The sequence below is a fragment of the Stegostoma tigrinum genome, chromosome 1, assembly GCF_030684315.1.
Source record: "Stegostoma tigrinum isolate sSteTig4 chromosome 1, sSteTig4.hap1, whole genome shotgun sequence".
Taxonomy (NCBI): domain Eukaryota; kingdom Metazoa; phylum Chordata; class Chondrichthyes; order Orectolobiformes; family Stegostomatidae; genus Stegostoma; species Stegostoma tigrinum.
Window position 1 is genome coordinate 76265346 of NC_081354.1, and position 13798 is coordinate 76279143.

At 38.4% G+C, this 13798-nt stretch overlaps 1 protein-coding gene across 6 annotated transcripts in view; it reads right to left on the reverse strand.

The window, feature by feature from the left end:
- Window positions 1–13798, reverse strand: part of nup54 (nucleoporin 54) — a 55473-nt gene that overhangs the window by 25366 nt on the left and 16309 nt on the right. For 2 of the 6 annotated variants that reach the window (XM_048533659.2, XM_048533650.2), the window contains 4 exons: window positions 12067–12219; window positions 4869–4952; window positions 1318–1461; window positions 749–972 (listed from right to left, as the gene is read on the reverse strand). In XM_048533659.2, the coding sequence (XP_048389616.1) occupies window positions 749–972; window positions 1318–1461; window positions 4869–4952; window positions 12067–12219 (605 nt within the window). The remainder of the gene's footprint in view (window positions 1–748; window positions 973–1317; window positions 1462–4868; window positions 4953–12066; window positions 12220–13798) is intronic. The other 4 variants (XM_048533680.2, XM_048533667.2, XM_048533688.2 and 1 more) reach the window with 2 other exon arrangements.

A 13798-nucleotide genomic window follows, 5' to 3' on the forward strand; every position in this document is an offset into this window, starting at 1 on the left:
TGCCCAAATATTTAACCTATCCACATCCCTCTGCACACTTTGCTCTACCACTCATTCTGGTGTCATCTGTGAACTTAGACTACGCTTGGTCTCCAACTCTAAATTATCTACGTACATCGTGAACAATCGCAGTCCCAACACTAATTCCTGACACACACCACTAGTCACTGATTGCTTTTCCAGTCGGCATTCATTTATTTCCACTCTTTGCTTTCTGTTAGTTACCCAATCTTCTGGGCAAATAGCAGTCATGTAGCTATTCATGGTGATAGGAACCACATTGGTTTGCTATCTGTATTAGCAGTGCCTGTGGCCAGTGCAGGCAAAAGCAGTTCAGAGATAAACAACAAACTCACATTGACAAAGCATACACCCTCTGAACCTCACTATGTCAATGATTGAAATAACTGATCAACAACAATTTCAGAAGTGCTGTCAGATGCAAATATGCAATATATATCCTCATATACATCAATAATGTCACAGTTTAATTGTAAACTACTTTCTATTCAACCATCACGTAACCTTTTAACTGATCTTAAGTATCACAAGATTTCCTTTGCAGATAATTGAATGGTTAGGATTTATGGCCAGTTCATGCCAATGAGGTGCTGCACCTGGAATTTATGGAGGTTCTTGCTTTCCTCTTTGCTTTTTCCTGGAGGTAAAAACTCTTATATCCGACATTTGTCGGAATCAGTTGTGTACGAGAACAAACATTTGAAGTTGCTTTTATTTAAACATTCACCTTAAACCGACAGAAAGGGTTTTCTTGAGTGAACTCTACAGGAGCCAGATTATTATGGAAGTAGCCTTTTCCAGTTCCCCAGAACGCCTGTAGCTGGTTCCACTTGGCCAATATAGCATCGCGCTCATCCCCCAGTAGAGTTGGCGCAGAAAGGGCGCTCGCTGTGTTGATCAGTTGAGCTGACTGTGTCTGAGGCTGTATTGCCTGTCCAAGAAGTCCTCCAGCTTTAAAATGTATGAGTAATTTGATTATTTTTCATCATTTGGGAAATGAGGAAAGGACAATCTAGTGAGCAGAAGGATAGAGGGGGCAGATTGATTTATAATACACTTACAATAGGAATCAATGAAATTTGTCTCTACTGTACATAACCTTTGAATTTGCCGAATGCATAAAATATAAGTGTAGCCTTTGCTTTTGACATCAATCTTTTATGTAAATACAACAGGCACTTTAACTCTAATCAGTGCATCAATGTTATGGCCCCCAAACAAAACTCCCAGCTGATTTTAAAAGTGTCTTAAGCAAAACAAAACCTAGTTAGTGCCTTTGCCTTCCTGTGAACTTACTTTGCTGTTGTTGCTGAGTACCAAAGCCACCAAATCCTCCAAATGTGGAACCAGCTGCTAAGCCGGTTGTCAGGCCTGCGCCAGTGCCGGTGCCAAAACCACCACCAAACCCAAAGCCTTTATTCTGTGTGTTCTGGAAAAGGCCTGAAAAATAAAGAAAACTACATGCAATATTTTGGCATTTGTAATTGCAACACCGGCTTTCTTAGGATTACCAAACTGTTAGTTTAGTTCAGGTTATTCTTAGGAAAAATTTTATGTATAGTTCACAAAAGAAACTTTGAACAACTGCTGAAAATGTCTTATGAAGCAGCTACAAACATTTATCTAAAACAAAACAAAAGCCACAGTCCAGTTTTAAAAAGAAATTTAAGTTTACATAGCAGTTTATCATTTCCTCAGGATGTCTCAAAGTACATTCCAACTAGGGGAATCCTTTTGAAGGGCAGACAATGCTGTTGTGCCAAATAAACAAAAGGGCTAATTCTGTGCATGGCAAGGTGTCGGACAGCTTTGATTTAATAATTCCTTTAAAAGACAGCGCATTGTGTGCTCAAAGCTGCAATGGGACTTTAATCATCAATTGGAGTGCCATTAATTAAGCCAAGCTCATAAGTGCATGTTTGTGCATGAATGTGCCGGTATGCACGTGTATGGAATGCTATGAGGCATTACGTTCATATCAACTATCTATGATGAATGACATCTGTTTTATTCTATCCACCTTCCACCAACAAATTCATACTGATTTTCATGTTATTTTGCAAACCGCAGCTTCTGACTGCATCACAGAGGGAAAGAACTGAGTGAAGGAAATACTGAGCTCAAACAATTTAAAGAATTGAGCTAATGTTGTGACAACCACAAAAATCAGTACAAATCTGACTACACAAATGAGTTCAAGTCTGCTGCACTGTTAGAGATATTAAGTTTGAAGCCTATCCCTTACAGACTTCAGTAATGATGTAATGAATCATTTTCGCCACTTCCTATTAATTTCTGCCTTTGAAGTGATGAACTGTAGTGTTATATATTTGACATCTGCCCTCTGTTACCTCATCCAATTCCCTACAAGTTGCAATGGAGAGACACTCTGACCAAGACAGAGTGCTTACATTCCTCTTCACATGAAGTTCTAGAAAGAGGAGATGAAAGGTACCCTGTGGCAAATTGGCCAAGTTTTGAGTCATTGAGTGTCTTTAAGACAAAAGACAGATAGTTTCTTGATTAGTGAAGCAATCAAGGGTTATGGGGAGAAGGCAGGAGAATGGGGCTGAGAAACATATCAACCACAAATCGAATGGTGGAACAGGCTCGATAGGCTGAATGGCCTGATTCTGCTCTCATATCTTATGGCCAATTATGGGCTGCCATCAGACCCTCAACTTCTAGATTGCCAAGAGTAGTTCAGGGGTGGTGGAGAAAACCTGACAGATCATCTTTCTCAAGGAGCTTCCTTCCACATAGAGTGTCATTCCCAATCCCTCCGCACTCCCTGCACAAGGTCAGTACCCAGTAAGGGGATCCTCTCCGATCAAATTCTGGCTCCTCCAGCACTCCCTATTTCCCTTGGGCATTACCTCCACTGCCCACCAACAGAACCAGAAAGTACAGGCCCATACTTTTCCGGTCCTGGACTCCAGAACTTTGCATTTGGGGAACTGCTGGAAGTCTTGAGCCTGGTCACAAACTGGAGCATTGGAACCAAGAGCGACCAGATAACCAGGCTGGCTGGCAGGTCAGAACCAGAAAATCAAGCCCACACTCGCAGCAAAGACCCTGCTGGTGGTAGATCACACGGTGTGAATCGACCACGTCTAGCACAAAGGTGCTCAGCATTGACTCTTCAGGTGCCAGGACAGGAAACCCCACCTGGCATTTGAAAAATCTTGCCTCGTGGTTCTAAGTTCTGCTGTTAAATTTCAGACAGTTTGATTTTTCCTCTTTGAAGTACCGGTGAGCGGGATGCAAGCTCCTCCTACTGATAACCATTTAAAATCAGAAACCTACAAATAGAGTTACGTGATCACCAAAAGTATCTTGGTCTCAGCCAGGGTGCGTTAGAAGGGTGCTGTACAATTGCTTCCAGCTCTTTTTCGTGGCAACAGAGAGAATATTTGGATAATTTTTGCAAATCCCTCTGCACTCGGCCCCCCCCACCCCCATACCAATTCCCTGTCAAATCGCCTGTCGGTACTCTTAATCGATGCTGATGCACAGACAATGACAAGTCTGGCACAATAGCCAAAAATAGATGCTAGCCATGAAACCATATTCCGTCATAAATTAGCACTTCTGGACAGTCTGACTGAAAAGTAGCAATGTGATACATCACATTTTGGAAATTGGCATGAGGCTCAACCATAGGTGTATGTAAACCGAAGCACTTAGCCAAAAAGCACACTACACTGCTGGGCGAGAGCTAACTGGCAGAAGACCCTCCTTTTCAGAAAAGCTATCATGGGCTGTTTGCAAGTAAACAAACGTTTGCGGATATTTTAACCAACAAAATATCCTCTTTTACCCTCCTTTTCCATTCTATAGTCTGCCAGTAATAACTACACAAGAATCTCTTGAACAAACATCACCAAAAATTTACAGATAGCACTATTTTTCATGCTTCACAATGTTCTCAATGACAAAAGCAGCTCATCAAAACATATCCAAATTATGAGCAACAGCAATGGAACCAGTATATTCTGTTGGGACTCAGCAATCTAAATTGTACAAGGAATCGTGAATATAGCTAGGATTTAAGCAGGTACTATACCTTCAGCAGCCTCTCACTAGAAATCAAAAGGAATAATAGTCAACAAATTTAAAATTTTCAAACATCTTGAGCGTTTGGACAAACTATTTTACAACCACACTGCACCTTCCCCAGGATTTTATTTTTCAGCATGCACTGTAAAGTAAGCTGTAGTGTCATCTATCGTTGAATTGCTGCTAATCAGTCCTTTATTCTGTTGCAAAGTCCATCTACAAGCACACAATATCTAAAGAAATTTTCTGCCTCAATGGCTTGATGCTTACAACAATGTAAAGCCACCCTACTTACTTAAGCAGCAGCAGTGTAAGGGGAAGCAGTGGCACAGCAGTAATGTCACCAGACTAGTAATTTAGAACCAGAGGTTAATGTTTTGGGGCATGGGTTCAAGTCCCACTAGATACTGAAATTTGAATTCTTCACTTCACTAAAGAAAAGTCTAGCTTAATAGTGACCATTGTCAATTGCTGCAAAAACCCACCTGTTTCACTGATTTCCTTTAGAGACGGAAATCTGCCACCATTACCCGGTCTGACTTAATGTGAGTACAGCAACGTGGCTGAGTTTTAACTGCCCTCTGAGCAACGAGGGGTGGGCATCGAATACTGGCCTAGCCAGCAATACCCACATTCCATGAACAAATTGTTTGTAAGGTAAATGTTCTTTGCTCCCTTGAACACCACCAGCATACCCTCTTCAAGAAGCACAAAATATTTTGTGATTGTCCAAAATAAAATTTTATTTGTTAAATCTCTCTGGCAAGCGAATACCATTTTCTTTTTACCTGTTACCCCTGTATTGGCAGGTGTTGCTGAGAAATTGAAAGCGGGAGCAGCTGTCGTACTTGTGCCAAACCCTCCAAAACCACCTATGTGGACATTTAAGAAAAATCAGAGTTCAACAAAAAGTAAACTAATTCATTTCATACCTTTGCATTTGTGACCCACCATTATTTCAAAATGAAATTAATCAACCAGAATATTTCCAGATTTAGTGGGTATTTTTTGACCGTAATTTAATGAAACTCCAATCCATTCCTAAACACGTAATCGCACTGTAAGGGTAGTAGGTTCTTCCATTACGATCAGGAGATGATTACAGTTGTGTGAATTATACCATAACATAATTGCAGCACTGTGGTGCATGGCTAGAAATACATTGATTACTATCTTACGCAGTCTTCAGCATGTTTCACAGCATTCTTATATCAAATTGACTAATCTGCGTTTGCAATAGTGAAGCTGCATGGTCAGGCTTCCAATCTTCTTGGATCAATTATTTTATTTGATCGTATTAAATCATCATTTTGGAAAACAAAGATCTCTTCACGAAATAACTCTCTCTTCCTTTTAACCAGGGGCCCATATCTATCAGTATTTCTCATGCATTCACCTACAATAGAAATGCCTCCTTCAAAAATCAGACAAATCCATAAGGTTCAAGCTCTCTTAAGAAAGATGAAAGAGGTAACTTGAAAAATATCTAGAATGTGCCATCAAAATTCTCAATTTCTTTCACCCCCCCCCCCCCCAACTTTCTGGGTCCTTCACATACGATGCACAAGAAAGGATTGCAATACAGACATCAGTCCAACTAATGTCACCACTTGCATTTTAATGTTTAAGCCAGAAATTCAGAAAATCTCTTTCAACTTTTTATGAAAAAAACTGTTTAGTTGGTGTTCCGAGAGAAAGATGATCTGCTTTCAGCCACTGTCAGCAAGTTATTGAATATATAACTGCTTTAAATATATTATCAAAAGATCATGATAAACAGAATCTATGAAACTGACCATTTTGATGAAAAGATCTGAGATCTGAAACAGTTTCCTTTGCTAAATGATACTAAAAATACTTTTTTTTTTAAACTGCCCTTGCAGGTTTCTAGAAAACACTGGCATTTTTTTCCATTAAAACATCTAGATTCATTAGCTATGTTATGTAAAGGAAGGGACTGCAACAAAATAATTTACACAATTTTCAAAGTTAGAAAAAAAAAGTGTATGATTGGATATTGTTAGAAAATGCAATTAAAAACTGCTCCCTGTCTGATGTAAGTGCTACCAAAATAGCCAACCACAAAACAGTGACCAGGTATTTGAGTAAAACTTTTTGACAAGCTAAGACGTCACAGGTAAAACCAAGCACATTTCTAAAAAAAAAAATTGCATCTGGCCAGTAAAAGAATCCTAGTTCTTGTCATCCTTGCCAGGATGGTAAGGGCACCTTTTGCACTTTAAACAACATGTTGGAAATGATGGGTCACAAATACCTACTAACCATATGCAAAATTACATTATTGTAGCTAGAAAAATTAACACACTGATGCTCCTTGTTAAGTGTATGAGTGCAAGGTTGGAGAAATGCATCATTTAAACGCTGATCTGAAGTTAATTTTAATGCAAAACAACAGAAAGATCATCCCTAATCAGGCAAAAACATAACTGAAGAGAATGACATTCTCACAAAAAAAAAAGCGGCTGTACTGGAATTTATCCAAATTGTCATGCAAGTGTGGCGAGAATGAGAAGGAAACATTTATTGGCATCACACAGAACATAATGAACCAAAAACTTGGTGTTACATTTTATAAAAGGAAAAGTCATCTCAAAACTCGAAAAGGTGATATTTCAAGCACAGCACTAAGAGTCAAGACTGGAAAACTCAACTACATTCACGTAGGCCAGACTCACAAAATTGCACATGTTTTAAACACAGCCAATTAGTCAAAAGGTTCAGTAAGCTCAAACACGCAATAAAGAGAACTAAAAAAGGGAACACCAGATACACACTGGCCTTGCAATAAGGATTAACGAAACTTACAAATTAAATTCCTTCCTCTAGGGTCAATTAACATTTATTTTAAAATGGTTAACTGCTCGATTAACCGGCTGAGGAATGAACTTCACTGAACACATTCAATGCTTGTATCCAGTAGGATAATTTTATTGACCCTGACTTCTACACGGAACTATCAGCACAATGCCGCAGTAACAAAAAGACTACAGGTTCATCTATTCCAACTACTGGACTGTAATTTCCAAAAAAAATTACAGCATTTAAAACAAACATTGACTCATACACAGATACAGGAGCAAGTGTATTTGTCTAGCCTCAGTAACAACTTTGCCTCAATATTAGTTCACCATGCATAACCCTGATCAGCAGACCCTCTAAAACTCTAATATTGTATTTTGATTCTTTGCCCGGATAAAAAGTCTTAATCACATGTCTCATTTTTTTGTAATATCCCCAGTTAAACGGGAATGCCAATCAGAATTTCACATGTATGATTGGGAACAAAAATAAAATTTAATAAGTAATAGTGAGTAATCTTTTGATGAAAGTGGCTCATGGTGTACAATGATTTCAAATAAAAAGAAAGCATTTTTGACAATTGATCACAAACACAAATGAACCGAATCAGATCCAGCTAGGAAGCAACATTTTTTAAAATGCAGGATATTCCTCCTTAAACTACGCAATAAACATTCTCTTTCCCCATGATAACATGCATTTTTTTCCTGAAATGTGACAAATCTATTAAATATGTTTAAAGATAGATTTCACATGCAGGTTCCAGCTTTCTAAACAAAAAGCTTTCAAGAATTCACATTCATTGTGACAGAACAGTTTTGCTAAACACAAACTAATATTCAGTTCCTCAACTCAAAATTGTTAAAACTAAAAAAGGAACTTTTAGTCTATGCCACACTTACTAATTAATTGACAGACGACATCTGTGAACCCATTTAATGCTGGATATAAAGGCACGTCCATTAGCAAAGAGATACAACAGTATTTGAAGCCTTATCAGCAAAGGACCTATTATCATAACCTTAAACCATCTTCTGAAGGGTCCAGACCCAAAACGTCAGCTTTCCTGCTTCTCTGATGCTGCTTGGCCTGCTATGTACATCCAGCTCCACACCTTGTTGTTATCTTAAACCACTTCCCCTCTTTACAGTTGATTCCTTTTCCCCAAATTTACAGCATTTGTACTTTCACTTTTTAAAAAAAGTACTTGGTAACATCGTTCACGATTCAGATCCACCCCTAAACCTAACTGACTATTTATGCTTCACTCCTGCTTTATGGATTTGTTAGGGCCACAAGCATGTCTTTTGCTCTATCTCAAACAATGACTATGTAATGCAAGAACTGAGCTTTCGTTCTGTAAATGATGAGCAAGAAAAAACTGTGTCTCTAAACAAACAAGACAACAGCAAGTTATTCCAAATATTAGTACTTAAGAATTAAGTACATAAACAATTCGCAACACTGACAGCAAGAGATATTTTAATTAAAGGAAACGGTAACTCAAAAAAAAGTAGCAGCAAACAAAAAAATCCAAATAGATATAGTGAATATGTTTCTTGCACTGTCAACTCTCCAGCGAGGAGCACAGAGAGTGACCAATTTTGGATTTTTCTAGATTGTAGAATGATGTTAGAATACATGATACCAGATGCATAAAGTGAAACCACAAATGATATAAACATTTCCTGGAGACATAATGGTGAGAAAATATGTATAAAATAGTAATAAAAATGGCTTTGCTTATCCAAACCCTGTTATCATTCAGGTTCCAGTCCTAAAGCACTGTTCTAAAATGATGTCAATGGCATCAGAAAATGCTCAAAGTCTGCTCAGAAACTTCCATTCAACTCATGTTGCCAAACAATATATTTCCAGACCAGAGAAGATAGCATACAATGCATTGGGGGAAGCACTTTAACACTTTACCCACTGATTCGAAAGGGCATGGTTCTGTTTACTTGATTAATTGTTTGACTGTTGGGCAAGCTTCTAACATCAAACTATTTCAATATATTTGCTGGGAGCAGTGGAGGAACTATGGAGCTTTTCTAAATGTCACAGTCTCGATCAGGTGGTTCCTTTATTTTCATGAACCTAATTTTTTTTCGAAAATCAACATTTTTAATTTCCATTGTTAAATCGTAGCAAAATACAATTCCTCCTGATGGTGGTGTTGAGCCAGTGGATAGAGCTTTATGCTAGCAGCAATGTACTTGTAGTTTTGTCAAAGTAAAAACCAAAGTTCAAGAAATCAAAGTTTTCCACAGTTCCATACAATAACAGTGCAGAAAACTGCATTATGATTATGGTTTGGGTCAGCAGAAGCCAGTATTCCTTGCTCACAGCCACCCATTTGTTAAAAAGGAGTGCTTTCTCAGTCAAGGTTAACCATGAATATTGAAGAACAAACAGTCAAGATGCTCTCATATAGAAAAGTGGCACCACAATGACATTTTGACAATACAGTGGCAAAGTGCCCAAACCAGACACCAGGTTTACAGATGACAAAACATGGGAAGCCAATCAAGAGTCCACTGGAATACTTAAGACCAGAAGCAAAAAAAAAAGGCACGAAGGAGAGTGGCAGCAGCAGATGAGTTGTGATGAAGCAAAGATATGGAGGTGGAAATGGGCACGCTTAGCAACAGCAGAGCTATGTGGTTAGAAGCTCAGCCCTGGGCTCAACATAAAGCAGCCTGTTCAGTCTCAGACAGTGGCCAAGGTCAGTGACAGAGACAGTGGTAACAGTACAGCGTTTGTGGCAAGGATCATGAACAATGGTTTCAGATGTTGCAAGACATAACTGAAAAAAGTTCTGCTCAGCCATTACCAGATGTCAAGTAAGCAGTGACAATACATTCATTTTTATTTTCCACTTTCTCCCCATCATGCCATTGGCATGGGCTCTCTCTGGGGTTGTGCTCAAGGGGTGATAACAACCTTTCATCATTAAACTGGTCCCCATATGATTATTATGACATTATTTGATCATTAAGGAGAATACAACAAAGTCTGACATTCTGTTGTTCCCAATGTCCTCCTTTTAAAAGAAGTGCAGGTTATAAAACATCAGGCACGAAAACCATTGAAAATCTTTTCCTTTCCCTCAGTCAACATATTGAAATCAATTGCTGCACCCTCACTTTTAGAACTCTTCCACCAACTTTGGCAAACCCCTACATCACTTTCTCCAGTTGAACACAATTCATCATGTTAAAGCTGGGGCTCTGCAGAACTGCAAAACTATTCAAAACGCTGATTAGAAAATTTTGGTGCTTTCAAATTTTATTTTCAACATAATGAAATATCTGTCCATGTAAGTGAAAATTTTCACATGAATTATAAAGCCAGCTGGTTACTAAAGTTACCAACAACTGACACTTTCAAAACAGCTGCAAAGACAGAAAATGACAAGGAACAACATGCTACACTGTGCCAGTCATGTTGTTGCTTCTTAAGTTAAAATCCAACAAAGATATGAAGATCATTGCAAGAAGGATTTCATTTGCAGGGCTGATGAAGGACAAACAATTTGGCAAATCGTTTTGGAGCACAGATTGCACCCGATACAAAGCAGGGTTGGGTTGCTGAATGTATGGCACAAGTACTCCAAGTCAGTCAGGAAACAATTTGCGGCTGAACATAAGCTGATCTCCAGGGCTATGTTCAACAAATCTCATTACACACTCTTAAGCAGAGATCTCCCATGCGCAGGGAAAAATGCATAGCCTGCGCAATAGTGCAGCCACACTTAAGACTGGTGATGTTCTCGGAATACAAGCTGAAATACAGAATGCTCCCCTCAAACAATATTAGTCATTTTACAATACAACAATTAGACAGAAAAAAAGCAGACCAATTTACCATTTAATAATCAAATTTCATTGGGCTTTTAGAAATATTGGCTCTACTGAATTTATAAAAGATGAAGTGACAGAAAATGTATCTATCTTGAGTTCTAATAAATAGGTCATTAAGTACTGATTAACACTGCAAAGTTACTTGCTCTCCAATTAAGTCCGTTTATTTTATTGCACCTATTACAAAGTCAAATTACTGATTAAAATTAAATCTTTATGACATTTCACACGACATTAGTATAACACTAGAATGGATTTAGCAACAATGAAATGTGTTGATATTGGTACATGGCACTTCCTGGGGTGGGGATTCACATCTACAGTCTACCAATCTTGACCACGACGTTAAAGGGACTGATAAGCAAAAGCACTTCTTCAAAAGGGAGGAGAGAAAGACTATGTTTAGGCCATGATCTCACAGACCTCGAGGTCTAGCAATGAAAACGTCACTTGAAGTGGCCTATTAGAGGGTAACATGGTTTCACTGAAGTGATTATTCAACAAGCTTACAAAAAGGGGGTTGGAATATAATTTTTAATATTAACCACAATTCAAACGTTTGCCCTTTTATATTTCGATGAAAAAGAGGAGCTTGCTATTAATGCAGAGAAAATTAAGAGGAGACTACAATCATGAGGGATTTTAAGAAAAGTAGACGAGGAGAAAACCTTTTCTCCAATCAAGAGCATCAACAGTCAATGAAGATCACTGGCAAATATGAGTTGGCATGTATTGCAGAAAGAAGATTCACATGTAACTTAAATAGGAAATTATATGCATACTTCCAATGTAATAAGCTGGGTGGTGAGATTAATATGGCTGTTCTTTGAAATAACCGGCACAAACAAGATGGGTCAAATATTCTCCTTCCAGGGTTAAATGCATAGCGCTTCCTTCAGTCGACACAGCAACTTAACTGCATTGTTCTAACCAGCTTCCATTATTTCAGGACTGATGCTAACTACGCAAAACCAGGTACAGACTGTATACTACTCCCAGCTGCTGTGATCAATTGCTACAATACTGGAGGAAGATACAACCGATAGCAATCACAGAGAACTGCTGAATCAAAACTAAGTAAAGACTCAAAGAATTTCAGAATGTTTATTACTACAGTGTAGGGTTTCCAAATGTACGTATAGAATGTAACACTGAGCCACTCAGCTGTGGATCTGTTCGCTCACAGACAATAATTCGGATGTCAAAACCTTGGTGAAACCAAAACTTAGATGAAATGAGGCACTGAAATGAATGAGTGTATTAAAAATAATCTGCCACTTTGATTGCAGTAGCAGGGAACTACCTGTGCCAGCCAAGCCACCACTACCAAAACCAAAAGCTGTGGTTGTAGCTGCACCAAAACTTCCGATATTTAAGCCAATTGCAGTGTTAGCGTTTAGTCCGAAACCCCCAAAATTAAAGCTACTGGCTGTAGCAGCTCCAAGCCCACCAAAACCTGTAGAAAAGGAAGCACTGTAAAACCGATGCAAGAAATGGTTAGTTTAAAGCAAACAGCATTTTATTAAGGCTCCAAAACAACCTCTCCCAGTTTAGATTTTTCTAAAGCTCGTAAGAACAGTATTAGGTTGTATTAAAATGGAAAACACAGAGGGGACACATTAAAATAAATACAAACTAGTGTTGCACACAGTTGCAGAAGTCAAAGTAACAAATTAAGTATACTGCAAAACTTACGGTAAATAAAAACATGTGGCCCTAAAATATTCTCATGTTCATTTCAGCCAATTAAAATACTGCCAGGCCAAATCATCTAAAGCAAGGCATCCCAAAGTTGGGGAGCAGGGTGGAGGCTGTCAGTGTAATAGGTCATTGGAAAGTCAACATCCTCAGTTCAACCCAATTTTGGAGCAGAGATTGGAACCGTGACTTTTGACTCAAATGGGTGAATGCTACCACTGAATCAAAGTTGGAGCCGAGTCAGAAGTATCAACTGTAGAAATTGTTTTTGTCACATGCTAATACAAGCCAGTATCACATGATTACTACAAAAACATGTTCAACTTCGGTCACAGGACATAAAGAAACTATATTTAATTCCCAGACGAAAAAAAAATATTGTTTTAATTTTAAAAAGTTAATTTTTTTTCAGCTCTCAAGATGTTTGAAAGTGACCACAATAAGCGTGTCTGTAAATGGGAACTGAAATACGGCTTTAGGTTTCCATTCATAAATGCACATGGGGCAAGATTCTCCCATTTTGATTAGATATAAACGAAAAGGAATTCATCCAGTTTGATGAAAAATCATAGACCAATCCTTTTCCTCCAATCTTTCATAGCCTTTTCTTCTGCTTTACTTGTTCTGTTGTAATCCACAGTCACCCTTCCCCATGCTACCGAAAGACATTCCCATTCTTTACACCAAAAGAAATGTAGAATTCCTTTTTTCTGGGATATATTTCTCAAAACAATGCTCTTGTAAAGATCTATAGTGAGTAATGATTTTTTAAAAAAATTATTGAAAACCATTCCAACTTAACAAGTCATTGAGAAAACTAACACAATCTATTCACCGCATTAATGCCCAACACAGGGGCGATTTCAATAGGGTAGACCTTTTGGAGCAATGGAGGGCAATCTTTCAAGGGTAATGATAAGCTAGAGATTTTGAGCACTATGCAACTGCTCAAAAGATTAGGAAGTTTGTGAACCTTCACATTGCAAGCTTTTCAGTCTTTTGTTGTATATTAGGAAGTACAATTGACATATTACCTTGAACACAGAAAACAAAGGACAGGGTGCATCACAAAGTAGTGAAGAAGGAAAAATATGCCTGCACAGAGAATGAAACATGAAAAGGGATTCACAATACCTTTGTTTTAAGACAAAGTAAGCTGCAAAGGCAAAGTTGCTTAAGCATGAATCTCGTGTAGGGTAGATGTCTAGGTAACCGAACACAGAGCTGGGGGATGGACAGTTTAAGGGTGAAAGGAGGGTCCATAAGGGGTGGTGAGGCGGAAGTATTTATTTCAGTACACCAATCGCAATTTTAAATTGGAAACATTTAGGAACCAG